Raw genomic sequence first — 26,626 nt, 5'->3', positions numbered from 1 at the left:
CCAGGGGGCCGGGCATGGGGCTAGAAAGGTAGACATCTGTGAGTCTCCGTCCTGGTTGAATCTGGTTTAGACTGCCGTTACAGTTGTTTACACATAGTGAGTAAGCGCTAAATGTTCATTGATTTGATTCTGTTTGACTTGATTTGATTAGTATGGTTTCGAGCAATTCAGTTTCTCTGTGTATTTCTACATCTAAGAATTAGATCAGATTAATCATTACTGCCCCTTTACTGTGTGGAGTAATGATCTACTTGCCCTTAAAGCCCAGCTAAGAAATGAATGCTCAGGTATCTGCTGAATGTAGGCCATTCTCCAGTAAGCACCCCTTCCTGACTCCCACCCTGATCTTTATGTATCTATGGAGCAGATATCCTGGCACAAACGCAGTCAGGGGATGGGATGGTCAAGAATCGTGAAAAATAGACAGAAATACTTCATGAGAGGCCTCTTAGCTCTGTAAATATAAAGCCGCTTGTAATGAGCACTAACGACCAAACGTGTAGATCATCAGAAGTTCTGATGATGTTGCTCCAGCTTTGAGAACTTGGCTGTATTGACAGAAAGAGCAGAAAAAGATGACGCACTTTATTCTTTCTTGGTCAAGGTTTGTAAAGTCAGATAGGAAGATTCTAATAGTTTGAGGTTCTAAGTTTTGGTGGCAGAATAGATTAGGCATTTAGAAAAGAGTCCAGCCTGCAAATGGGCAGTCTCCTTGTTTGGGCCACAATGTTTGAGGTGGGACTTGAAATAAAGATCAGGGGGTGCTTGATGGATAGGTCTCTGTGTAAGGCGGGTGCTTGGGGGATGGGGAGTGGACAGCAAGAGTCTATGAGCATAATAACCCTTTTTAAAGATTTTCTGGCAGCTTTGACTCCTTTCCCTATCCCCGCTCTGAACTGCTATATCCTATTCCACATCACCAAACTATGCATTTCTTTCCTCCCTCGTCTTTCTTTCCCTTACCTCTCAAAGTCCTAGACCACCAGACAATCAGAAGGAAGCACATGGTGAAGAATATGATAAGGGTTGGTTGGGTGAATGAAGGTATTTCCTCTTTCTCCCCACCTTAGACCCAGTTGTTTGTATATAATTTCTTATTTACCCCAAAAGGAAAACATTGCTTGATAATAGTCTTTGTAATTGAGTACTTGTTTATGATCCCCTTTCTTGTAGGTATCTCTAAAGGAGGAGAGCCAAAAATATTGAGACCCCCAAGACGGCCCCGGAAGCCCAAAACACTAAATAACCCTGAGGACTCCACATACTATTATCTGCTACATGTAAGTGGCTCGCTCTTATTATCAGCTGGGAGCCATGGCATCCACTAAGGACCAGTGTGAACACTGTGACCACACTAGGCCTGTTAAAACAGAGGGCTCAGTTTGGTTTCTGCTTGCCTGCTCCTTCCCTGCTTGAGTATCTGGGCACTTGGCTCTACTCCAGCTCCTCTTCCTCATGAGCCAAGCCTCTCCCACAGTCCTGCAAACTCCATGACCTCCCAGCAGTTTCCTCTGCTGGTCCATTACTCTGAGCTGATGTGCAGATATCAACCCAGAAAGAGAAGTGCATCATAGCAGGAGCTCTCCAGAGAGGGACCTTAATGTCAGTGGGTGAGTTATGGTGAAAGTAGAAGAAAGGGAAGGAGCCGGGGAAGGACACATTTATTGAGTACCTTTTAGATTCCAGGAATAGAGTGAGGAGTGCTCATATCCATTGTGATATCTAATCCTAGAAACAGCCCTTAAGGTGGTACCCCATCTCACAGATCAGGACTCTGAGATAGATAAGGCACTTAACTGTCAGAGCTGTTAATTGTATTGAGGTCTTCTGATCCACAGCTCCTGCTCACTCACAGTATGCAGCATAAGAGCTCATTGGCATCACCCCTACCAGCCTGCCCTTCCTCTCACGTTCCTGTTCTCTCTGAATGCCACCATCATCCACTTGGTTACCTAAACTAAGAACCTGGGAGTCATGCTGGATCTTGCCCTCTCTCTCTAATACCTGACATCTAATCAGTCATTCAGAAGTGTGGCTTCTACTGGCAAAGGCTCGCTCCAACTCATCTCCCTCCTCTAACCACACAGCAACCACTCTAGTTTAGATCATCATCATTCCTCACCTGGACTATTTCAGGCCCCACCTAACTGCCTCTAATCTCAGCCTCTCCAGCCCATACCAGAAAATTTCTCTAAACCGTAAATTTGATTGTGTTCCTTCCTTGATGTGTTCTTTAATAGGTCAGCAGTTCCTTCAGCATAAAGTCCAGACCCTTATGAGGCCTTCCTCACTGCACCTGGAACTGCTCTTCAGCCTCCTCTCCTGGCCTTCATGTCTACTAGCCATCGTTAACTGCTTGAAACGTTCATCCTCCTGATCCTTTGCAGCTGCGGTTCCTTCCTTGTGCAATACTTATTCACTCTTCCCCTTCCCGCTGCCACAGTGAGAGAGCAGCAATTCTCTGTGCCCCGACAGAAGCCAGAGAATGTTTTCCATCAGTTGGAATTAAGTTTCCCACCTCCCAGGCAGAAACTGGAGCTCCTGCTTGACTCCCAATCAACCAGTCTCCTAGTCCTCTTCCCCCTCCCTGGTGATTTCTCTTCAGTTTCTTTACAAGGCTCCTCTCCCTCTTGGTGTTGCCTAGCATTCAATCTTAGGATCTCTTCTCTCATTACCGTTGGACAATCTCATGGCCTCAATTACTACTGAGCCCTGAATCTTTACCTCTAGCTCAGATCTCTCTCTCTTGCTCCAGACCCAAATATCAGACTGGCTAATGTTTGTTTTACATATTCCACATGGATGCACAAAGGCATCCATACGTATATATACATGCACACACATACATCCCATGGGTACACACACTGGCACACACTGACACACATGCACACAGAGCTGCTTTATTGAGACATAAGTCACATGCCCTACAATTCACATACCTAAAATATACAATTAAATGGTTTTCGTTATATTCACTGAGTTGTACGGCCATCAACACAATCAGTTTTAGAACATTTTCATCATCCCAAAAAGAAACTCTATATCCATAAGCAGCCACGCCCCATCCCCCAACCCCCCAGCCCTAGGCGACCACTAAGCTACTTTCTGTCTCTCCAGATTTGCGTATTCTGGACATTTTATATAAATAGAATCACACACGATGTGGTTTTTTGTGAATGACCAACTGTTTTTACAAACCAGTAATCTGAATATTATCCTAACACCTCCCTCTCTCTCCCATCTTCCCTATCCAAAAAGCTGCCTCTTAAATATGTCTTGAATTTCTCTGTTTCTCTCCACACCCTGTGCCAACAGCCTCCTCCAGACTAGCATTTCTGGGTGGTATTTCTGTATCACTCCTCTTACTGCTTTCTTGTTTTGGCCCCTCCTGATTAACACATCTTCCACCCTGTAGCTGGAGTTGTGTTTCTAAAATTAACATCTGATCATGCTACTCTTTGATGGAAAACCTTTTCCTTATTTCCCACCGTCCTACGATATGAAGGCCTGTCAAAATCTGGGCCTTGCTTACCTTTGCAACCTCAGCTCTTGATACTCATCCGCCCCTTCAAATGCTGTACCCCAGCCATTCCATCTCATTAACCTGTTTCTGTTCTTCAAATGGTCCATAGGCATTTACCTTTGGATACACTCTTTCCTCAGCCTAGAACACACATCCTTTTTCTGTTCTCACTTTGTGTGGCTAAAATGCCTCCAGCCTAGATGTCTTTTTCTTCAGGAAGCCTTCTTGACACTCCCAAATCCCAAAGGAGCTCTTTCTATATCCTCCCTAAGCAGCCCATACTTCCCTGTTATCACACTTTATCACACTGAAGACTGATGGATGTGGTTTTCATGAGGTCAGGGCATTTGGCTGTTGCAGTTAACTTGACACGTAGTAGGCATGTGGTCAATATTTGTGGTATGAATGAGTGCAGTGAAATATAATTAGGAGTAAATCAAGGAAGTAGAAAATTCCAGATAGCTGCATTTGACTGTTACTTTATAAAAATCTTGATAAAGATTTTTTTCTACACTGCTAAAAATAAAGCAAGTAGTCTGATATTTGTTTATGTAGTTAAATAGAAAGAACAGCAGAGAACAAGATTAGAAATTACCAAACATTCCCTGTTAGCCCTGAACATAAGTAGTAAATGATGCCCAATGACCTTTATTAACTGCAGCTGAAATGACAATTGATTGTGATGGCCTCAACCACAGATACCATCCTCGATATGAGAAATTACAAGAGACTTTGAAATAAGGTGAAATGTTTATTTCTAACAACCAACCAGTCAGTGAGAGTTATCGAGCAGATTTTGAGCCTCACAAATGAGTCCCTGCCCCCCAAGAAGCTTACTTTGTCATCATACTATTATTTTTAAAGAATATAATGTGTTTTAAAGCACCTTAAGTTGTTAGTGACTGAAATCCTTTTTATAACACTGAGTCTTGAAATCTGTGGCTTCGGTGAAAAATAAAACACAGAAAACTAGTATATTTATTATAAGTGAAAACACACCATGTGCTCATATTTATCCGGGCCTTACCTGGATTCAGGGTGTTAGAAGTAAGTGAAATTTATAGCTATGATGGGGCCCCACTCCTTTTAACCATCAAAACACTTTCTGTAATTTTAAATGGTTTTCATGGAAATCTTTCTAAAATATATTATACTGCACATTTTAAACCTTTTCTTGATGACCCAAGGTTGCTGTTGTGAGCAAAAATGTTTATACTTTGTTCAGATCTATGCTTACCAGAGAGGCTCCCTGACGGCCGTGTGCAAGGCAGCACCCCATCTCGCTGCATCCTCCTGGACCTGCCTCATGTTTTTCAGGGCATTTATAAGTATTTATCTATCTATTTGTCTCCTGCCTGACTCTCCCTTGCAGCGCATATGCTCTATGAAGGCAGGGACTTGCTCAATGTCACACCCACTGTTGCTGGAACAGTGTGTTGCTCATAACCACAAGACTACTTGCTAAATAACACACTACGTAGTACATTATCCCTGGGGGCTGCCAAGCTGTGAAAGTGACTTGTCTCACACTTGCCCAACACAAACAGCTGTGCTCTCAGTTGTTTTACCTATGTTTTTAGCTTTTGTTTCTCCTTGGATGTCACTTCTTACTATGGTCACTTTGACTGCCTTAACATCAATACCAGCTCTCTTCTGTGATTCGATACTCTTAGTCTCTTCCATCTGGGAAATATTGCTATTGTTGTGTCCAAAATAAGCGTAGGCTGAGCCTCAGAAGCACGCCTGTGGGGGAGAGAACGTTAGCCAAGCACACACACCCTGTTGTGATGGTGTGTGGTGTGATGCTGTGTGACGTAATGGTATGTTGGAATGGTATGGAATGGTGTGTTGGGATGGTGTGTTGGAATGGTGTGTGGTGCATGCTCTGACACTCAGGAGCTGTGCAGCCATCAAGAAAAGTGACTCAGGGCCAACAGTTTCCTCCAAAAATGAGTAATTGAACACAGTCATATCAAAGGTCCCTTCCGCTTTTATTATTTTCTCCAATACTTTCCCTGAACCACAGCAGTAGGTAGTTTGGCCACTCCAAGGTCTTTTTTGTTCCTATGTTTTGGCTACTTTCTTCCTCCTTGTGAAGACCCTAAATAAATAGCGTATTTCCAAAGGAGATGTAAGAGTGTGTCCACCATGACGTAATGGATATGAATTTTAAAGTTTGTCATAAAATGCCTTTCCTTATGTCTGGTGGGACGGGGAGGGAGTGTGATGTAGCTAACGGAGGAACAGGTTCTTCGGAGTCCTCTGAGCCGAGACCTCTGTTCTTTCAAAGGCCTCCTCAACAAATACCCTCACCGGAAAGTCTCCTCCTTGGGTTATCTTTATCTCCTTCTCTTTCTCTCTTCTTTACTCCAGTTCCACAAGAAGCTACCAAAGGACATTTGCTTCTTTATCTTCATTTCAAATTTCAAGTTGTCATTTGTAATTTCAAAACTATAATTGAAAACATTGTTTGTCTTAGCAGGAAATGCTCCTAATATAAAATGCATATTATATCCTCTCCCATGAGGTACCCTGTCCTTCCTTCCTTCATGATGAGGAACACAGCTCTGTGCTTCCCTTTTAGGCTTAGCCACTAGGAAACAGAGACAAATGTATTCTCCCTCTTAACACACTTTTGTCCTCTTTGTTCCTTATTTAAACTTCTATTTTATTACCTTGATTGTATAATTGCTTCTATTAAAACCATCTTAAATAATTTTTGGGAAAAATATATTATTGGATTATATTCCATTAGAATATTCTAGCACAGGCCAAGAGTGAAATAAGCCTGGACCGTATTTCCTCTTCTAAGAATTCCTGTAACTGAGAACCAACTTATATACACCATCTCCCAGAAAGAAATGCTGATCTAGAATAAAAAGGGGTCCTCACCAGCTTGAGAATTCAAGGGCAGAACATTATTTGACTTTTGGTGGTATAAAAGGGATCTCTGTCACTCAACATCATGCCATCAAGTAAGCATAACTTTGGATTGTAGAAAATTGTTACCAAGATCAAGAGAAACTTTTTTTCAGATAATAGATCAAGGAGTCAGGACCTCCCATCATATTAAAACAACAACAAATACCACAACAAACACCACCCTGGTCCCGGGGATCATAACTGGACCACTAAGGTACCTATGCTAGTAATATAATCATTTGTAAGCACCTCCTAGCCTAGGGCATTGGACCAAGAATCTGAAGTAATAGGAAATGAGGAGGAGGACAGGAATGTAATTGATGTCCTGCCCCTTACACTGTTTCCTGAATGGGCTACTCCCAGACCTCATGCATTTAAACATTCCCTTCCACCTCATCCACCCACTAAAATCCTGACAAATAAGAATAAAGGAAACTATGCACTATTTGACTCATCTGACATTTAGTGTATTATAAATGATAAATCATGAGAAAAAATGATTTAATTTGTCTAAAAATACTGGGGAAAACTCTCAATATTTGCACACCATTATTGATTGCTGTTTTTATTATCTTGCACTTTTATGGTGCCAGCCAACTTGGTATCTACATTAGGGTTTCCACAATTATAATATCCTCAGCTTGTTCAAGGTGGTTTGTTTTCTCAGCCTAAAAGACATATATGCTCTTGCAACGTACAAATATATGAGCTCAAATATATTGAGCTAGCACACAGTGAAATATAGCACTAATGTTACAATACAAAAGGTAATGTCACTTTGTATATAAGACAAGATGACATGCCATTTTGTTAGTGTTTAGATTGAAGTATTGGTTAAAATATATCTGATTACTTCTATACTTAAATATTCTAATTTGTGCCCTGATACATAAAGTTTTCAACTGTGAAAACATTTTGCCAATGAACGTATATATCGTCTGTGCTGCTACTTTTAAGCCATAAAAATGGGCTCCTCCAGGTTAATGAAGTCACCTTTCCATCCTTTTGTGGACTGCTGCACCTGCCCCCACTGGCCATCATCTGCTTTACCTGCAGACCAGGATGACATGTAAGCAAGACGTCAAAGAAGCCTCATTAACCGGCCTGAATCACCACTGCATTTGTGATAGATGGATGGATTTTCTGGAAATTCTAACATTTTGTTCCCATTTGTAGGGTGGACAGACCTTATGTAATCTTATGTGTACTGGCCACTGTGTGGTAAATTCTTCTTTCACATAGAATGCAAAGATTAATTCCAGTCCAGTCCTGGTAAAAATAATAACAAATTCATAATTAGTGCATACATTATATTTCTTTAGATTTTAAAAATATTATATCCACTTGCTTAGTCCTGAATTAGCTTTATAAGAATATGTACTTACATATTAAGATTATGGTAATATATAAATTACATTAAGATCATACTATTCTATAGATTTTAAAAATTTTTCTATTCCCTTTAGAAGTCAATCCAAGAAGAAAAACGAAGACCAAGGAAAGATAGGTAAATATTATTTCTAGATTTCAATAAGTCATCTTATCAAACCAAAATATAAATCTGTATGTTCAAATTATGATTAAAAATCACCTGTTTTTGTGGATAGATTTGGAAAGTGGAGTGCTCCCAATACATTTATATTATAAATATGTGATGTATATGTAATTTATAAGGTCTTTTCTATTGGAAATATACTGAGCTAGCACATTGCAATGTATACACCAAGAACTCAAATAGTTTTGGAATTGAGTTGTACTGTCCCAATACAGAACTTGCTTTTCTTGCTCATTGGAGATGGTTTTGATTAAGTGATTTGAACATGCCCGTGTCCATAAACTTTCTTTCCCCAAACTCCTGTTTACCTTGTGTCACCTGCAGGTGTGGCACACTTAAATTCACACTATTCCCCTCCTCCTATAATATTTCAGCCCACCAATGCTTTACTATCTTAATATTATACCACTATTTCAATCAACTAATTTCCAGACAGTGCCAGTAGCAGATGAAGGTTCTTCTATTAAGCTGCAGTAGACACAGAGTTCTCGATTTATGAATCGGTGGCATTCTGAGAGTTGATTTAGAAATTAATATCCGTAACTTGAGCACTTTTCCCTAGAAGCACTGTGAACCTGGTAGTTTTCCAGACTGATGCCTGTTTACCTCAATGAAGGCCCATCAGACTACAGATACTGAGCCCCACAGGAACCAGAACTGTGGGCTGAGTAAATCCAAGAATCAAAGTGGTTGAGGACACACCCTGTGTGTATGTCATGTGCAGGAACTAAAATCCAGCACAGAAATTACTCCCCTAAAGCCCAACAGGTAGGGGGAGGACAGAAGGCTACCTGTGAAGGAGGTAGGACCATGAAACATTGTGTGCATCAATGTATTGATGACATAAAATTGGAAAATGCTGTGTGCTATGACAGAAAGGTCAGCTTTTCTCATAGTGGCCCAAGGGTTGGTTGTGAACCTTGACCTCTACTGGCCAAACTGAAGCATTGTAATCATCAGCTGTCTAGTAACTACTAGTTTTGTGCCAAGTTGAACACAATAGAACCAGGAAAAGCTGCTCCAGCAGGTAATGCTCTCTCAAAGGTAAGAGGTGAGGGTTTTGTTTTTCTTTTTAATTTAGGAAATACTGTTTTGGCGCATTTCAAGACTTCTCCTGTTTCTATTGGCATGTGCATATTACTCCTAAATTACAGAAAATACTTTAAAAGAAGAAACAAGTATCCTGTAAGTTTAAGTGAGTAGAAAGTTAGATTCATACTATGGTGTGTTTATGTGTTCATTTACAGTCAGGGAAAATTATTAGATTTGGAAGATTTCTATTATAATGAATTTTTGCCCAGTCATTCTGGACCAAAGGAACATAACCCTAGTTTAAGAGAACGAAGACAACAGAGAGAACTCCAGAATCAGTGTTTTAAAGCTGATGAAAGGTAATAAACTGCACGTTAAAAGACAGCATTTTCAATTTTATCCTCACAATTCTGTTTCTAAAGCACTTTCATCTTGTGTGTGGACTAATAACAAAGCACTTTTACTGAAAATTACACCTTATGATTGGTATGTTGCTTAAAAGTAAAAACATGAGTATAATGATGGGGTAATCAGACAGCCCAGTTTTTCAAGCACAATCTCAGTTTATACTGACTTTCTTGGTGTAATCATTAATAGCACCTCCTTTTAAAAGTACCTCAGTTTGGATGATAAATTATATGGTCATCCTAGTTATAAGCAATAAACCATAATCAAAGTCTGTGTTTAAGCTCTAACCAATGTAATTTTAGTCACTTACTGGTTTCTTAATTATGCTGTCTAATTTCTCAGAATCAGTGATGTCAGACCAAAAAATATTTGGGAGAAAGATTCTTATAGAAATATGTATTTTGGATTTGATCTCTCACTTTACCACCAACTTTGTTTGACATGAAATAACTTAAACCATTTGTAGCTCACTTACTACTTTGGGAATTTTTTTCTTTCCCCTCCAAATTCTTTGCGAAGTTTTGAAATTGAGGGCACACAATAAGATGGAAACGTGGTATATGAGAAATGGGAGCAATGGCAGCCAACAAAAAGCTGTTTTTCCAACACCCTAAGCAAACATCCTGTCAGCCTGGGGCACTCAGGCACCCTCCCTCATCTCTTTGAGAGTGTGACATGGTGGTTAAGAGAAGAGGTTTTAGAGTCAGACAGTCTTAGATTTGGATCCTGACTCCGCCCTTAGTAGTTGAGTGACCTTGCATGTTTCTAGACCTCTCTAAGCTGCTGTTTCCACATCTGCAAAGGGATTTACTTATAACTGCCTCAGCATGTTGTGCTAGAGATTAAATGAAATGATGTGTGTGGAGCCAGACGTGGCAAAGGGGAGGTGGCCCATAAGTGGTGGCTACTATCTTTATTTGCTTTTCCAGAGTCTACCTGAACTATAATTTTTACCCCTTGTCTCCAAAAGAAGATGTATTCTTGCATCTTGGGATCCAGAACTATAACATGTTGGAGCTTAGAGATGTTCTAGTCTAACCACAGAGTTCTATACAGGAGAATACCAAATGCCAGAAAGATTAAGTGACTTGCCCAAAGCCACACACTGAGTTAGTAAACTAAAATCCAAGGTTTTTCACTCCCTGCTCAAATTGCTTTGCGCTGATTTACCTGCTCCCCATTTTAACAACCCAGTCTGCCTCCTCTCCCGTGTATCCTTCCCCTTCCCCCACCAGCAAATGCACAGCTGCTGTAAAAGCGTTGTATCCCGTAAGTACCACCTGGTGTTCCAGCGGTGTCTATGCATATGTGGTTAATAAGAAGGCTAGGAGCTAGCATTGACTGAGTGCTTACCTAGCATTGACTGAGTGCTGGGCACTCCATTATTATCTCATTTCATCCCCCAGCAACCTTGTGAGGCAGTTACTGTTATTGCCCATTTTATAGATGAGAAGGCTCAGTCTATCTACAAAGTTTAGTGACGGCACACAGTCACCTAGGTAATAAGTGATGGAGTCAGAATTTGAACACAGGCCTTTCTGATTTTAGTCAGTGACCTTAACCACCACTCTGTCTTGCCTCCCTATGCAAAGCCCCATGCTGGGTGCTTGAAGAGGGGTTGTATACATCGGTGCATAAGGTGTGATCTTTGTCTCCAAGGAGCTTGATTCTAGAGGGAAGGGATATCTAACAAAGCTGAGCAAGGTAACTTCAGGAGGGGATTTTTCTAAACTAAGGCAGATTAAAGAGACAAAACAACCGAATGCAGCAGGGAAACGAAGATAGGATCCTGGATTTAAAATAGAAGACAAAAATAGAAAAAAAACCAGCTCTAAAGGACATCCTGGGACAATTAGAGAAACTTTTGGCCAGACTATGTGTTGGAAGATGTTATTGGAGAAAGAACAGCCCGCTTCCCTAGGCAAGCTGCAGAATGGAAGGTCGGCAGGGTCTCCCAACAGTGGGCTCAGGAAAGTTGGCCCAACAGCCTCATTGAAAACATTGAAAAAGCTGACACAGTGTTTGGTCAGATTTGGGGAGAGCGTTTTTTAGAAACATTTGAGCAGTTTTAAAATGCAGAATGACGGTTGTCTCTTTAGGCACCTTGACTTTTCCTGTTTGACAGAATGTGTTAATCAAGGTACTAAAATAAATCTTTGTTTATGGTTATAAGTTATTTCAAAACAAACGAAGTTCACCTTTTTGAACGACACCTTCTGACCCTTTACTTAGCTGTCGTCCAAAGTCACCAGGTTCTACCAGCCTTTCTGCTCCTGCACTCAGAGGAGTTTTGAAAACCTGCTGAGAAAATGATGGCAGAAACGTTTGGCCACTATCCTGTTTTGAATGTGACGTGTTTAAGAGTCCGTGGTTGGTGGGAGGTGTGGGGAAGAGAACCCGCCTACCTCCGGGTGGGCCGCGATGCGCTCCGCGCGGTGGTGCCGCTGACGCTCCGGCCCGGGTCTCGCTCGCAGGTGCTGGGCGGCGGACAGCCGGGAGGAGGAGGAGAACGGGCCCGCAGCCAGCCCCTACGACTACAGGAGGCTCCTGCGCAAAACCTCCCAGCGCCGGCGCCTCGTCGAGCAGGTGTAGCCCGGCTGCTGGGCAGCCACCGCCGTCGGAACGTGCCCGAGACTGCGCGCTGCGGGGGCCGAGGCGGGGAACGGTCAGGCGCTGGCACCACCAGGCGCCGAAGCCGCGGCCCTGACCTTGGCGGGGCTGCCCGCTGCGCTTGCCCCTCGAGGGCCCGGGCGAGTCTTTGCGGCTCCGAAGGCGGAGAACTGAGACCCCTCCCGCACCCTGCACTGCCACCAGCCGGCCAGTTGGGGCATCCCTGTGCCTGACCCCCAATGCATCTCTTTGGTCACTTATTTGCGAGTCCTTCTGTGGACCCGACTGCTCCTGAGCTCTCGCCGACCCCTCCTTTGTCATTTGAGTGACTTCAAAGATTTCTCCTATCTTGGCTCTCCCAGGCCCGCGGGACACTGAGTCTGTGAGAAGAGAACAAAGCCTGGGTAGGGGGGAACCGGGGTGGGGTGTAGCTTTGAAGACGAATTTCATCTCAGACTCGCGCTTTGCCTTCTCTTGGTTATTCAAGTTACTTAATAAAGGAAGTACCTTGTAGAATCCGTGTCTTTCGGGGCTGGTGCGCCATATTCCCCTTCGGGGCCAGGCTCCTGCTGTCCTGTTGTGCAGGTGGCCCTGCCCCGGGGAGGGTAGTGAGGAGCCTTCTGTCTCCATCAGCGTACAACCCCGCCCCCCAGCCACCCCAAACAAACATACCATCCGAGTTAAAACCCCTTACGACACAAACGTGGCCTCCCGACAAATCCCCAATTCGCCCACACACGGCGGGCACACACGCACATTCACAGATACACACACCCACACAGCTTTCCCAACCAGTGTGGGTGGCTTTGGCCCGCCTGTAAAAATTCTGGTCCAGCCACTGAGCTGAACTGTCAGATTTTTTTAGGTTCTCCTAGTCTGGAGATTTGAGACCATCTCCGGTGCTCCGAATTTTGCTGTATTTGAGATGGAGGGGAGGGCAGTGGGTGGGCAGAGGTTCGCATTCTTCGGTTGACTGCATCTTATTTTAAAACCCGGGTTAAGCTCTTCTATGCAGCTGACTCCCTCCTGGTCTGCGCGGCCTGGAGAGGGTAAAGAAGAGAGCGCGGTGATTTCATGGATGACTGAATAGCAGAAGGCTTCTGGCTGGGACAGGCTTGTCCCTTCTGTGGGGTCCCCCGGCTGCTGCTCCCAAGAACCCCGTGCCCAGGGGGGAGTGAGGGTGCGTGCGGCCGGCTGATAACGTTTGATGTGCCGCTTGCCCACTGGGTGTAATGTTCTCTCCAACCCAAAGCATTGGCGCCCGAAGGTCCCCAGAGATGAGTCGTGCCTCTTCATTTTACAGATGAAACCCCCGCGAGGGCACACCTCCCACGGTGGCGGGCTGAGCTCGGGGTCCAGGTGCGCTATAGGCCCTGCTCTTTTCCTGGGTTCGCGCCTCGGCCTCTTCTCGAGTTGGCACTCAGAGGGAGGAGCCACCCCGGTTGCTGTCCAGACCGTTGGCTCCAGACTCCGGGCTGCAGGCTGGGCCTAGCACAGCGAAACCAGCGCCGCGGGGCACCGTGCCTCGGCTAGGGTGGGGAGGTATATCTGCAACCCGAGGTGACGCGGCCCGCTCCGCCCCAACCCACCCGTCCACCCACCCTCAGGAGGCCCCGGGGCGGGGGCGGGGGGTGGAGGGTCGAGCTTCGCTTCACTACCAGGCCCCTTCTTCAATCCAGGCTCCCGGAGTGGCCCCTGCAGCCCAGAGCCCTGGCAGCACGGCCCTGCCCTTGCTGGATGGGGAGGCAGCAGGCCCCTTCCCTAAGCGGCCCCCACTCTTTCAAGTGGAACTGGACAAAAGAATGGCAAACGTTTGGTGAAAGGTTGCAGTGTTTTTATTGTCCCTTTTCCTTTTGTATTCCTTTGTTTTTCTCCATTTTCTTTCTCTCTCCTTCTTTCCATCTCCCCTTCTTTCTCTGTCCTTCGACATTTAAGCACTGGGAGCACAGCAGGGAAAACGTGTACCAGGCACTCTTCTTTGGCGGGACTGCAAGACGATCTCTGGCTAAACCACGGACGAGAAATAGGTCAACCAAGGAACTCGGCCGGCGGGCGGCCCCCCCGGAGCGCGGGTCTCTCCCCCCTTATCCGGGGAGGGGCCTTCGAAAGCCTTTCCTCAGCGCTGGCCGCCTCCCCTTCCCATTCGGTGGCTGCCTCCTTTGTGAACTAATGACTGTAATTATTACCTCCCTGAGCTCTTTTGTTATCTCCAACCCCCAGCCCGAGAGAGGGGGGAGTGGGCCCTTTGGCGAAATGGAAATCTTTATAAAGCAAATTGCCGTCTAGGGAGGGACGGCGTGAGGAAAAAGAGAAATCGGATCCCCGTGTGCATCTGAAGTAGGGTGTGTTAAATAAAAAAAGCGTAAATACCTCCATTACACTCAAAGTACTCCGGAGCTACGGGATTCAGTGGAGTTTAAACGGTAGCGTTTTAGGTCATTGCGTTTAAAAACAAAATCCGTTAAATCCAGGTGTTGCGATTTCTGCCTTCCCAGTGCTTTAAACCACTTCTTCCTTCGGGGCTTTGTGTGTGTTTTAAACAATTGTTTTAAAGAACTTTTATATTGTCGACCCCTCCTCGGTAGTAGAAAAGTTCTGCAGCGCCAGCCTGACGGCTTGAAGCAAAACATTGGCAGGATTCGGCCTGGATTTAAACAAAGAACCGGTCTCTCCGACTCGGATCTGGAGCAAGAGCTGCGGAGCAGCCCTGCCCGCGGCGAGGACGGCGGAACCGCGAAGTCCTTACATCCCTGGAGTTGTTACCTGGGTCCACCGGAGCACTGGAGCCGGGAGCGCCGGAAAAAGCGGCCGGACTGGGGCCTGGGTTCGTGCCCCGCGCGCACCGGCGGCCTGGTACTGGCTTCTCGGCACTGCCAGCTCTACGCCGAGCCTGGGGGGCCCTGCCATCGCCCTTCCCCGCCCCCACTGCCGGGCCTGGGCGCGGCGGCAGCGGCGCTGATCCTACGGATTCTCCTGGCTGGGGCACGTGGGAAGAGGACAAAGCTTTGTGGAGACAATTGACCAGGGCTTCGCGGGCGTGGGGACACAGGACATGGGCTTGCACGCGGCCCCCACGACGTCCTTCCTAAGCGAGAGTCGAGGGGTGGTAGCCAAGACTGAGGATCCTGAGTGTCTGCTTTGGCAGCAACTTGGGTGACTCGGTTCAAGAGGTCAAAGAAAGAATGGATTGTGAACAGAATGGAAGTGAAAAGCGCTCGCCTAAGGGGAGCAGCACGCGGGGAATGCGCGCCCCGGGAGGCCGGACGCGGCCCTTTCTACCCCGGCTCCTCCTCCCCTTCTCAGCGAGTCCAGGAGCGGCAAGATGTACTTGACGCTGATCTCGACTGCCAAAGGAAGGCAACGCGAACTCGGCGACCCTCAAGTTCTCAGGGCGCCCTTCCTTTGTTTAGCAACGTTTAGAGAAAGGAAATTGTAAGAGAGGAGAGATTTTGAGTTTCTCAGGAAAGGACAAACTCCTTCTCACCCGGCCTCAGAAATAGCGAATCTCGCCCTCCCGCCAGCCCCAACCCACGCTATCGTGAAGATTCTCTTGGGGTGGGGGAAGGTCATTGATTTGAGGCCCTCTAAAACGAGGGCCCCGCAAATGATGCCTTCTTTCCGCCTCGAATTTGGAAAGCTCAGATTGCTTAGCTGGAAACTGTGCACGCCTCCCACGCACACACCAATTCCCGTCACGGGTAAGCAGCGGGCCATTCCATGCCTCCGCGAGCCAAGGTCACCAAATGACCCGATCCCACCCCCCTCAGCCTTCAATCCTGCCTGCTCTAGCTGCTCTCCCTCGCCCCCTTCCAAGAAGTTTCCGTTCGTTTTATTTTTTTCCCCAGCCTGAGGTCCTCGGGGATAGACTCCAGCATGGATTTTAATTGCCTCAATCAGCAGTCTCTCCCCAGCCGTCAGTCTGAACCTGGACAGTGGGTCCGGCGACCGCGCTCCGAAGCGCAGGAATAGTGCGCCCCCGGGGACCGCGCGGCTCAGTAGGCAGGCATTAGGCTCTACTAAGGAGCCGAAATGAGCCCATCAGTGAGCAGGCGCCCTTCCCCCATCGTCCCCTCCCCAAGCTCCAGAACCGATCCTGATTCCTGCCCAGCTGCCCGGGCTCTCGAGGTCACAGCGACCTCAGCACCCGAATGGGAACCGCGTCTCCTTCCCCGCAGCCGGGGCCAGATCTCAAACAATATGCCAATCGATGCGTATATAAGACACTCGCCTCGGCCACCCTTCCCGCCTCGCCAAGGTCTCTCGGGTCTACCCCTAGCTGAGGCCAGCTCGCGGTGAGCCGCGTTAGCACTCTGGACAGCGCATCCCCGCCGGCGGGGGCCGCCGGCAACCTCACGCCTCCGGCTCTCCCGGGGCTCGGCGGCACGCCTCCCACCCACACACTCTGACTCCAGTTCGTGCGCACTACCTACTTCGCACCCTCACGATTCAACACCCTCCCTCTCCCGTTTTTTTCCTCCACCGCCCCCTCATCCATCCCTATCGGGCTCCTTCTCCTTCAAAATCACTCGGGCGATCCGTGCTTTCTCATCTGCCGGCTGTGAAGACCCTTCGGTCCTCTTCCCTGTTTAACCTCCACCGCTTTCAGAACGTTGCCGCGTCTCCAAGCCCTAACCCCAACACATGCGCGCACGCACTCAGAGACACGCACGTTCCCTGTCCCTGTGTGACACCCACTCTGCCGCGCGGCCCCGCAGGTCCCCGTGCGGTGCCCTCCTCCCGCCACACACGCACACACGCGCGCGCGCGCGCAGGGCCGAGCCGAGGGCAGCTCGCCGACAGCTCGCACTCGGAGGCTGCCTGCTCCAGTCTCGTAGCGCAGATGGCATCTCCCGGCTCCGGCTTTTGGTCCTTTGGGTCTGAAGATGGCTCCGGGGATCCCGAGAACCCTGGCACAGGTAGGAGAACCGGGACCTGCAGCAGGCAAGCTTTGCGGATGGACTGGAGTTTGCTGGGCTGGGGGAAGACGAAAGAGGTTTTCCCATCTGCAGCAGTAAACTTAAGACGCTTCGCCCTGGTCTTGGGGTAGGTCCCTGCTGGTCCAAAACACCAAACCCCATGCAGGTCCTTATTCCCGGGGAAGAAGCCCAAAGAAATATCGGGCCCTTTTCGCCAGAGTCTGGGAGAGCCCCCCGAACACGGAGGCGTCTCTTCGACACCGAATTCCACGGGCCTGGGGCACTGCCACCATCTTGGTGTCTGGACCCTGGAGAGAAATGGAGTATTGGTGGGGAAAGGAAAAATGGGAAAGAGGAGAGAATTCTTGGTCTGGAAGGAGAGCCTGCGAGGAAATGGATAGCCTCAGTGTCTAGGAAAACTCGCCCGAGCGAGGCAGGAAGGGGAGTTTGCCTGACTGATTGGCACCTGGAAGGCAAGTGCAAAGGGCGGCGATGTGGGCTTCTCCTTGGGAAACAAATCAGCGAACCGAGGGCCGGGCCGGGCCGGCAGGCTCCCGCGCACCTCCCGCACCTGCCCGTTCTACCGAGCCCCAGGCGGCCCCTCGTGGACCCCGGATTTATTGACGTTGTTCACATAGAACGAAATTTCACACGTCCGTCTGCTCTTCTCTTTCTGCCTCGCTGTCCTCCTGCCTGTCTTTCCTTGCAGCGAGAGCCTGGTGTCAGGTGGCCCAGAAGTTCACCGGCGGCATCGGAAACAAGCTATGCGGTGAGTGCCAGTGCCCGGGGGAGGGGAGCAGACTTGGCCAGGCGCCTCTGGGCCCGCGAGGGCAGAGCTGCCGTCTCACCTCCGCATCCCCATCAGCGGAGTCGCAGATTTTTGTCAAAGGATGGGCGCGAGCGAGGGAGCCGGGCCCCGCGGGTGGCTGACCGGCGCGCTCTGTGTCTTTCCCAGCCCTGCTCTACGGAGACGCCGAGAAGGCGGCGGAGAGCGGCGGGAGCGAGCCCCCGCGGGCCACCTCCCGGAAGGCCGCCTGCTCCTGCAACCAGAAGCCCTGCAGCTGCTCCAAAGCCGATGTCAACTATGCGTTTCTACACGCAACAGGTAAAGGCGCGTCGCGGGGCCCCCTGGAGCCACTGCCGCTCGCTCTGCCCCGCCCACCGCACTCAGGAGGGACCCGGCGCCGGGAGCCTAACCCGAGACATCCAGTTGGAGGGCGGAGGCGGACCTTATGAAAATCTTCATCTGAAATACGGAAACGCTAGGCTCGCCTCCTCGGTCCGAACCCGGATCCCAGCCTCAGCGTGGCGCTTGGTGCCCGCCTTCCGAGGGGTCTTTGGGGCCGCCGCGCTCTTTCCCCAGCGCCTCCCTCCGCAGAGCGTCGGGTCTGCGGGTGGCCGAGGCGCCCGCGCGCGCCGGAGCTCGACGTCGGCTTCTTGGTGCCGCTGAGGCCTCAGGTGGAACTCGGTTTCCAGCTCAGAATTGCTGAGACCTTCTAGGTCTTTAGATCACAAGAGTAATTTGTAGCTCCGATTTCACAGGAGAACGATTCTATTCACGAGAGACCTGCGCGCGATTTTACTCCCTTGCGCTTACACACCCGGTCACCCAAACGCGCGCGCGCACACACACACACACACACACACACACACACACACTGACTTTGGAAACAGCGAGCCTTCGTAACAGGCCAGATATCCTAACAGGGCATGTTCCACTTCTCCTGGTTGGCCCAAAGGCATTCCCCAAACATTTCTGACATGAAGTGTTTCCATAATCATCTAAGATGATTTACTGAGAAATAACATTTAGGACGAATCCTGTGAAATAGATAAATGCAAGCACACTCTCTTTAAAAAAGAAAGCAAACAATAAGTGATGAATTGAAATGCAAGAATTAATTTGGGGTGGGAGGGGAAATGTAATTTCTCTCGTTCCTTCGTCTTTGAAAAATACCTCCCCTTTAAGGAAAATGCTCTGCGTTTCCAAAAGCTTTTTTAAAAAAAGAAAGAAACCTCTCAGTTCAAAGAGAAATTGTCGGGTCAAGATCTTACCTGGATATTTTCATAGTAAAATTAAAATGTGGCATTTTGATTCCATTCTTTAGACTTGCTGCCAGCTTGTGACGGAGAAAGACCCACTTTGGCGTTTCTGCAAGATGTTATGGACATTTTGCTTCAGTATGTGGTGAAAAGTTTCGATAGATCAACCAAAGTGATTGACTTCCATTACCCTAATGAGCTCCTTCAAGAGTATAATTGGGAATTGGCAGACCAACCACAAAATCTGGAGGAAATTTTGATGCATTGCCAAACAACTTTAAAATATGCAATTAAAACAGGTATTGTCCAATCAGAATAAAGCTTTTTCCTTTTTACAATTTTTTTCTATAAAAATATTTTGTTTTATGGAGTTACTAATATTTTCCAAATAAGAAAGTTATTTTTGTCACTTTTTAAAAAATAGTCCTTGTTAGAATTATTAAAATCAAAAGCATCCTTTACTAATGTGTTAACGCTTCTGAGATTGATAATATCAGAAACATTATCTAAGTATAAATGGTCAGATTTTGCCTTGCACGGATTTGGCGATGGAGATTAACCCCTGATCTAGAAGCAACCATTTGTCAGCAGAGGCCAGTTGAAGGGACCCAAAATGGAGCAAGGAAGGAAGTAAGTAAATCAAATCTCAAAAGATGTGATCTAAACAAAAGCCCAAATACCAACGTAGTGCTGGTAATGTCCTTGAGATAGAAATGGCCAGAAATTGGACAAACTATCCTATGTAATCACTGAACCAGACGAGTAATATTTTAACATTGTCTCAAATGGCCAAGACTCCAGATTTGAACTCTGGGTTTTCTCTATTTTTAAAGAAACACACACACACAATAAAACACAATACAAACTAGCCGTGTTACACAAGGATGTGTGTGCTTCATAGTCACTCTGTATATAAGATAAAGAAAAGGGGGGGAGGGGAATCAGATATCCTTAGGGGCAAATTTTTAAAAATCTGACTATTGCTTTTTCACAGTATTCTTCATACTTTGTCCATTTTATAGCCCCAGGTGTAACATTTATTTGGGTACATTCTAAGCTTTCATTTTATTTGCACAAAGTCAGCTATTCATCTCCTCAGGTCCATGATTACCCCATTACTTCCTTTTTTACATTGTCTCTAATCATCCTGCTACATGGTGGCACTACACTTCATTAAAGCAATAAAAATAAGTATGAATGAATGTCTGGGAGAGACCTTGTGGATCCAAATTGATTTGTAGCCTTTAAAACATTTGCAAACAAATAAAAATGCAAAATACTACATGTACATTACTTACTATAAAAACTTGATCTTTTCATAATGCAAATTTTTTGTTGATGAATTATCAGTATCATTCTAATCAACAAAAAGCATTTTAAGAATGTTTGCTCTGTGATTTTTAGCTCTTTTTTTGTTTTTTGTTTTTTGCACATTCTTTATACCAATAGAGAGGAAAGGTATGCAGAGAAGCAGCCTTAGGAAACTGATTTACTGTGCTATTATCTCATGTTTGTGAGAGTATAGGCTTAAAGGTAGATTCATAGGGAAAGGAATTCAACTAAGCTATTTCCATCAAACTCAGTCTGTGGAGTATGATTTTTGAAGAATTATTAGATATCATTCTCATTTATGTTCCTGAGGAACCACATGATGTATCTACTAGGCATTAACGATGTTTTTCCGCCCGGCTTTTCATCTATCTGTAGATGCAAGCAGAACAATACTTTTTATTCAGTTTTTTTGATCCATTCCCTTAACCCAATACTTAAATATGTTAATAGTAAATTGCTACCTGCTATTTTTATTGCTACCAAACCAAAAAGAATCTATAAAAATGTTTCATAGCTTCAGCCTTAGAAGCTGGGGCTGTCTGAAATGCAATTTAAAGAGTTAAGATCATGGGAATTGCAAGTCAATGAAAGTAATGGTTCTGTCTATCAATGTCCATTTCGTGTCAGGAACAGAGGGGCCAATTCAGTACTTAGATTTTGCCATAATGCTTGTGAAACTGTTAGTTCAGTGTAGCTCTAATGCATTACATTTAAAGTTCAGAAAAAAATATGACCGATTAAGTTGGATTTCTAAGCAAGGCATATCAATATTAATTCAATATCAATATTATTCATAACATAATCAGTCTTCTGGTCTTCCCCCCACCCCCACAAAGAATTAACAGCACACACCTCTTTTTGACTGGCACGTTTATACATTTTTGTGCTATAACTTGTATTTGACAACTAGTACTGTTAGGGTCTGTGAAGTAGTTACCATCCCTCCTATCATTAGGCATCTTAATGCTTCTTGGGAGATTCTTTAGTAAAATGCATATTATCATTTGCTTTCTACTGAGATGCCTTAACCTAATTTCCACTTGGGCTCCAAGCTTGGAGAGGAGTGAGGGGCAGTGGGGGAATACTTTAAAATGAAGTCTTCGTGTATTGTTAAATTTCTTTTAGAAATGCTGGAACGGAAAACTGCAGGGAACGATAGAATTCTGGAATAATTAGCGTTTGCGGGGGTGGAGGCGGGGAGGGGCGTCGTTGGATTTGGTGGTGGTGGTGGTTGGGGTGTAGAGGGATTGATGTTGCCTTGAGTTTTTTAACGGAACCATCAGACAAAGGAATAAATGAGGCGGTCCTTGCGTGTGTGTGGCCGGTACAAAGACAGCAGTTTGGGCCGACTGTTCGGGCCCTCAATTGATTGCGGACACCAGGCTCTGAGCTGCCTGGGGCTGATGGCAGGGGCTGCGCATCCTTCCTGGCTCCCTGGCCCATGGGGAGCGTCCCAGAGGCGAGAGCACCTTAATCTCACCTTTTAAACTCGCTGTCTCCCTGGCTGCGCAGGCAGCGCGTGACCGCCGGATTCCCCCGTCCCCCCCAGGGATGCTCACTGCTCACGCTCGCAGCACAGGGCCCGGTGTGGGCGGCAGCGGCAGCAGCTGGAAGTCCGGGCTGCTGGGCCAGCTGGCAGGCTCCAGTGCAGGTCTCTCACACCCTTTCTCTCAAAGAACCCTGCCTGGATTCCCCAGCAGCCTGTGGGAATCAAGGGGAGAGAGCAAATATAATATTTCTACCAAAATCAAAAGGAAACGTTGGTCTGACTTGTCAAACTCTCTCCCTCCATATTTTCACATCATTATCAGCGTACAAAAGTTTTGAGGCAGGAAAGAGTCAAGTGAAAGGCAAACAAACCAAGGTCAAAAAAATATATTGAAGAAGGGAGCCAAGCAATTAAAGCATCAAACTTGTTTCCACGGTTTCCCATAGGTAGTCTTTGGGGTGGATTTGGCCGTCCGATATCCTGGACGCAGCACACGCTGTGGGATCCCTCTCCATTTTTGTGCAGAGGTTTTTATGCCAAAGTTTCCATAGAGTTGAATAGTGTGTGATAATAGACGCCAGATTCATCCAGAAAATGCAGATGAATGGAGAGAGTAGATTAATGGATAGATTGGCTAATCCTTATTAATTTCCTCGCTGTAAAGAAATGACTTAAGGAAAGAAATGAAGGGGCATCAGGAGGGAGAAGATGGCTATAATTTCAGCTGTGAGCTCTAATGAAATGGGGAGTCAATGAGGCAGAGAGGAGTGGAGGGTTGTTCCAGGTGGCAGCAGCAGCAGCAGCAGCAAAGAAGGCTGTTCCACTTTCTGTGGATGCGTAAACTGATGGGGTCAGCATCAGCCAGCCTGGAAAAGAGCAGAGCTAGAAGGCCATAGGAGGCAAAACAATGCCGGAGAATGAGCGAGAGCTGCACAAATCCCAATCCCTTTAAAGCAGGCTCTTTCCCAGCTCTTATCTTTTCTCAGTGTCTAATTGTCTAGCCACATGCCTGAGGCAGATAAGAGAGCACTCCATCCTGGAGATAAGCCTTGTGTTGACTTTTGTCCCTGCTCTCCCCATTGCCTCCCTTTATCTTGTGTGACCCTGCTGGCATGAGAGACTATCACATCCCCCAGGTTTCAGACAGGTGTCCAGTAAGTGGTGGATGCCTTTTTATCAGATGCTATTTCCATAATTGTTCATCTTCCAAAATTTTTGCTGCTAAGCCAATCATGGATTTATAGATAGGCTTTTATGGGGCAAGACAAGGAAACGGAATTCTAATGAGATATTTATCATCACATTTTAAATAATAGCCTCAGGAGTATTGGGATGTCAGCCCCTTTAGAGAGTTTGAGAGAAATCCAGAAGTTAATTCGATAAGCCTTGTTAGTGGACTGATCAGTCCATTGACTATATCTTCATGTATCTTGTTGACAAGACAGTGACGTTGACTGCATTCAGCTTTATTTTAAATCATGACTATGAAGGAGTTCTGCTGTTTATAATCAAATATTTGGACAGAAAAGAATTGACAAGAATTAGATTTGTCCATGCCTTCTTTAGACAATCATCACCTTTTGAATCCAGGGCAAACCACTCAGCAGAGTGTCCTATTTTCTCATTTGTACCTTGTCTTTTGTAATCATCTGCTATTTGTCACTGATATTATTATGAATGTTGGCATGCCTAGCGGATGTCATGGTATGACTGAGTCCCAGAAAAACTTCAACAAAAAGGAAGCATGAGTGTAAACAAGAAGTAGCCTGGCTTTGAATAGCTTTGGATTACACTAGCATTTGAGTTTGTAAATATGTTATATTGCAATATATTGAGTTTGCAATATATTGAAAGAAGCGGTAGGAAATAAACTAGCATCCACATTGCAAACCACATTTTTATAGGGTATGTTTAAAGGAAGATTTTTAGAATGTGTTTTAAGAAATACCAAATCCCAAAATAGTTTGTCTTGTTAGAGGAAATACTCCTTTGGGTGTGTGTGTGTGTGTGTGTGTGTGTGTGCATCCTGGGTTTTTGAATATGGATTTCCTGTCACTGAAGGATCTTTCAAGGTTCTTTAGCTAGAGAAGATGTGTTCAAGAGGCATTTATTTTCACTGGATGCAGTCCTGATTCTGGTGTTCCATTGTATTCAGGGCATCCTAGATATTTCAATCAACTTTCCACTGGACTGGATATGGTTGGATTAGCAGCAGACTGGCTGACATCAACAGCAAACACCAACATGTGAGTAGCTAAATATGGTTTTGTGTAATCCAGGATAATTATTAGTAACATTCCATAGTCTTTACCTCTTACGTGAAAATCTCTTTTATTAAGTAGTCCCCGAAATAGTGATATGAACTTCAGAAGTATGTGAGTGTTGTTCTACCTTACTAGAAAATAGTACTGGTGTATTTGTAATGCAATAAAAGCTATGCAAAAAATTTTAAACACAGAAGCGACTTTCTTTTTTTTGCATTTTGGATTTATAATTATGTATTCTGTGAATGAGAAATGAGACCAGATGTTGTCTTTTAAATAATGTTAATCTGCAATGTTCTTTCTTAATTCAATATGATAAATGATCCTTATGCATTAAGCCAATAATTGAAGCTCTTGACTTTCGGGATATAGAAAAATGAGCAAACCCTTTAGAAGACATAATTTTCTCTGTGCCGAATGCTATTGTAACGTTTGTGAATGTAGGCTTTGAAAAAGGAAATAGTTCTGTAGATATTGAAATGGTGAATTATTTCTTTTGGTTACATACGTAAAATGTGGCCATTACTACATTTCAGGTTCACCTATGAAATTGCTCCAGTATTCGTGCTTTTGGAATATGTCACATTAAAGAAAATGAGAGAAATCATTGGCTGGCCAGGAGGCTCTGGCGATGGAATATTTTCTCCTGGTATATGATATTTCCACTTCTCTCTGTGCTTTTTTCTTTTGACATGCAATGCCTCATTGTGAACACAGGAACGATTGAATATCTACTCTATATTTCTGCTTAGGTTAAATAGGCTGTATGTTGATCAAGAGAATGAGTGGGATTAAGTACACAAGACCATTGAACACAGCTCCAAGCCAACTACCCCATGCTTGAATATTAATTGTTTGTGTTCAAAAAGAGCGTAAACAGAGATGATATTTACCCAGTACTTCTACTGTGATCCTACACAGAAGATGCATGGATCTTGTGGAACAAAGGAATAAAGATTCCTAATAAGAGAATTCACTCTCTGATGCTCTTCCCAGGATTAGTGACAGGAGAGGCGTAGCCTCATTTAATAAGGTGTTCTCTGTTTGAGGGTGTGTAATGAGGCAGATCCACTTAATAGAGCCTAGGTACCCTATTCCTTTCACGTAACAAGCAGAAAAGCTGATTTACACTAATTTCAAAGTGGGCAGAGAGTGCTTCCAGAGACAATTTCTTAGAGCTAAAAAAGAAGGTGATGATTTCTTCAAGAGGTTTCTCATTCCTTTTCTTCTTTATCATGACATTCAATCTTTTCCATCCTGTCATTGCATTCTAAGCTCCATTATTTACACCTCTTCCAGCTGAGAGAATCAACCTGAAACGAGAAGGCCTGCCCTTGGCTCCTGGGTCTGTGTGTGACCTTGGTTTGATGCAGAAAAGAAACAGAAGTTAGGAAGGCAGTGGGAAGAGAGAGTCACTGACCCGTGCAAAAGAAACCTGGTGTGCAGACTGTCACCAAATCAGTGGCAGGAGGGGGTGGGTACTTCCCTAGGGAGAGGTACTCTGAGATGGCCCTGCTGGGGAGGCCAGAGCCACACCTGCCATTGTGTCAGGCATAGCAAAGGCCAGGTCGTGACTCTCTTCAGCAAATCTGCAAAGACGAGGGGATGAGGAGAGAGAGAGAAAATAAAGGAAAGGCAAAAAGATGAAATGATAAATGAGCAACAGTGGCCTGAAGGCCAGTGCTTAAAGTAAGTAGCTTTACCTCCCAGATCAGATCTGCTATTTTATTTTATGTTTTTAAAGGTACAGCACATTTTCTCAGGTGCTGAAGGAAAATGTGTTAGTTAAATGGCAAGGAAAATTAACCTTTTTTTTTTTAAGTCACTGAACACCAGCTGTGATGAATTTTAAGCTAGCCTTTATTTTGTAGGGAATTCAGGGCTTAGTTTTCCTTTGGAAAACCATCCCCTGTTGAGGGAACTTTGTCATCATTGTCTAGAACTGATGATATTTTAAGATATTTTTCATGAGGAATTATGTAGTGTTCAGAGATCAACATCATTTCTACCTTTATTCTTCCTGCTCTTATAAGGCTGGTTGTGTGATTGAGCTGTCCCTGAGGGAACAAAGAGCATCCTGGGCTCTCTTTTAATGGTCCCAGGAGTGGGGAAAGAATAGCTTCTCCTGTTGACCCTGAAAAGTTGCCTAAGGGCGCTTAAGCCAGGCCTAATTTACCTGGCTCATCTTGGAACCCACCTGCCCCAGAAAATACACACCCAGAGAAAGAATCCTCTTGGCAGTTCTGCTAAGTCAGGCACGGACTTAGGGCCTGCCCTGCCACCCTCATCAATGATGGAGAATGATCAAGTAGAGGAGACTTAAGCTTGATCACCCACATGCTCTCACGCCAAGATAGAAGCCTTGGATGTCATGCTACAGTGTAATGTAGACATTGTAAAGTGAGGAGAGGACAGAAGACAAGGCCATTGGCAACCTGTTTCTGCTCCACTTTCTACAAGGCGTTACAGAAGGGAGATGGATTATAACATCTTTTTTAGCTAATGGATGGCTTTCTAGGTAGCGTCTAACCT

General features: G+C 45.6%; 2 protein-coding genes and 1 long non-coding RNA gene across 22 annotated transcripts in view; 2 read left to right on the top strand and 1 right to left on the bottom strand.

The window, feature by feature from the left end:
• Nucleotides 1-12,566, top strand: part of MYO3A (myosin IIIA) — a 219,313-nt gene extending 206,747 nt beyond the window's left edge. For 7 of the 20 annotated variants that reach the window (XM_070600899.1, XM_008529160.2, XM_070600913.1 and 4 more), the window contains 4 exons: nt 1,174-1,280; nt 7,912-7,952; nt 9,248-9,391; nt 11,915-12,566. In XM_070600899.1, the coding sequence (XP_070457000.1) occupies nt 1,174-1,280; nt 7,912-7,952; nt 9,248-9,391; nt 11,915-12,032 (410 nt within the window). In that variant the 3' untranslated portion in view covers nt 12,033-12,566. Of the gene's footprint in view, nt 1-1,173; nt 1,281-7,911; nt 7,953-9,081; nt 11,629-11,914 lie in introns of those variants that run through there. The other 13 variants (XM_070600908.1, XM_070600907.1, XR_011534970.1 and 10 more) reach the window with 12 other exon arrangements.
• A 1,301-nt stretch (nt 12,567-13,867) lies between these two features.
• On the bottom strand, nt 13,868-14,549 carry LOC139080450 (uncharacterized). The gene is made up of 2 exons (XR_011534973.1): nt 14,421-14,549; nt 13,868-14,055 (listed from the first exon to the last, which is right to left on the bottom strand). It is a non-coding gene; the product is annotated as an uncharacterized lncRNA (long non-coding RNA).
• Nucleotides 14,550-16,800: 2,251 nt separating this feature from the next.
• GAD2 (glutamate decarboxylase 2) overlaps nt 16,801-26,626 on the top strand; it is a 78,478-nt gene continuing 68,652 nt past the window's right edge. Inside the window, exons 1-6 of the mRNA XM_008529164.2 lie at nt 16,801-16,966; nt 17,676-17,735; nt 17,922-18,071; nt 19,075-19,308; nt 23,986-24,076; nt 24,631-24,743. Of these exons, the coding sequence (XP_008527386.2) occupies nt 16,891-16,966; nt 17,676-17,735; nt 17,922-18,071; nt 19,075-19,308; nt 23,986-24,076; nt 24,631-24,743 (724 nt within the window). The 5' untranslated portion in view covers nt 16,801-16,890. The remainder of the gene's footprint in view (nt 16,967-17,675; nt 17,736-17,921; nt 18,072-19,074; nt 19,309-23,985; nt 24,077-24,630; nt 24,744-26,626) is intronic.

Source organism: Equus przewalskii, chromosome 30 (genome assembly GCF_037783145.1).
Source record: "Equus przewalskii isolate Varuska chromosome 30, EquPr2, whole genome shotgun sequence".
NCBI classification, from domain to species: Eukaryota; Metazoa; Chordata; class Mammalia; order Perissodactyla; family Equidae; genus Equus; species Equus przewalskii.
The sequence above is the reverse complement of the archived record's forward strand: the minus strand, read 5'-3'. Positions and strand labels throughout refer to the sequence as shown.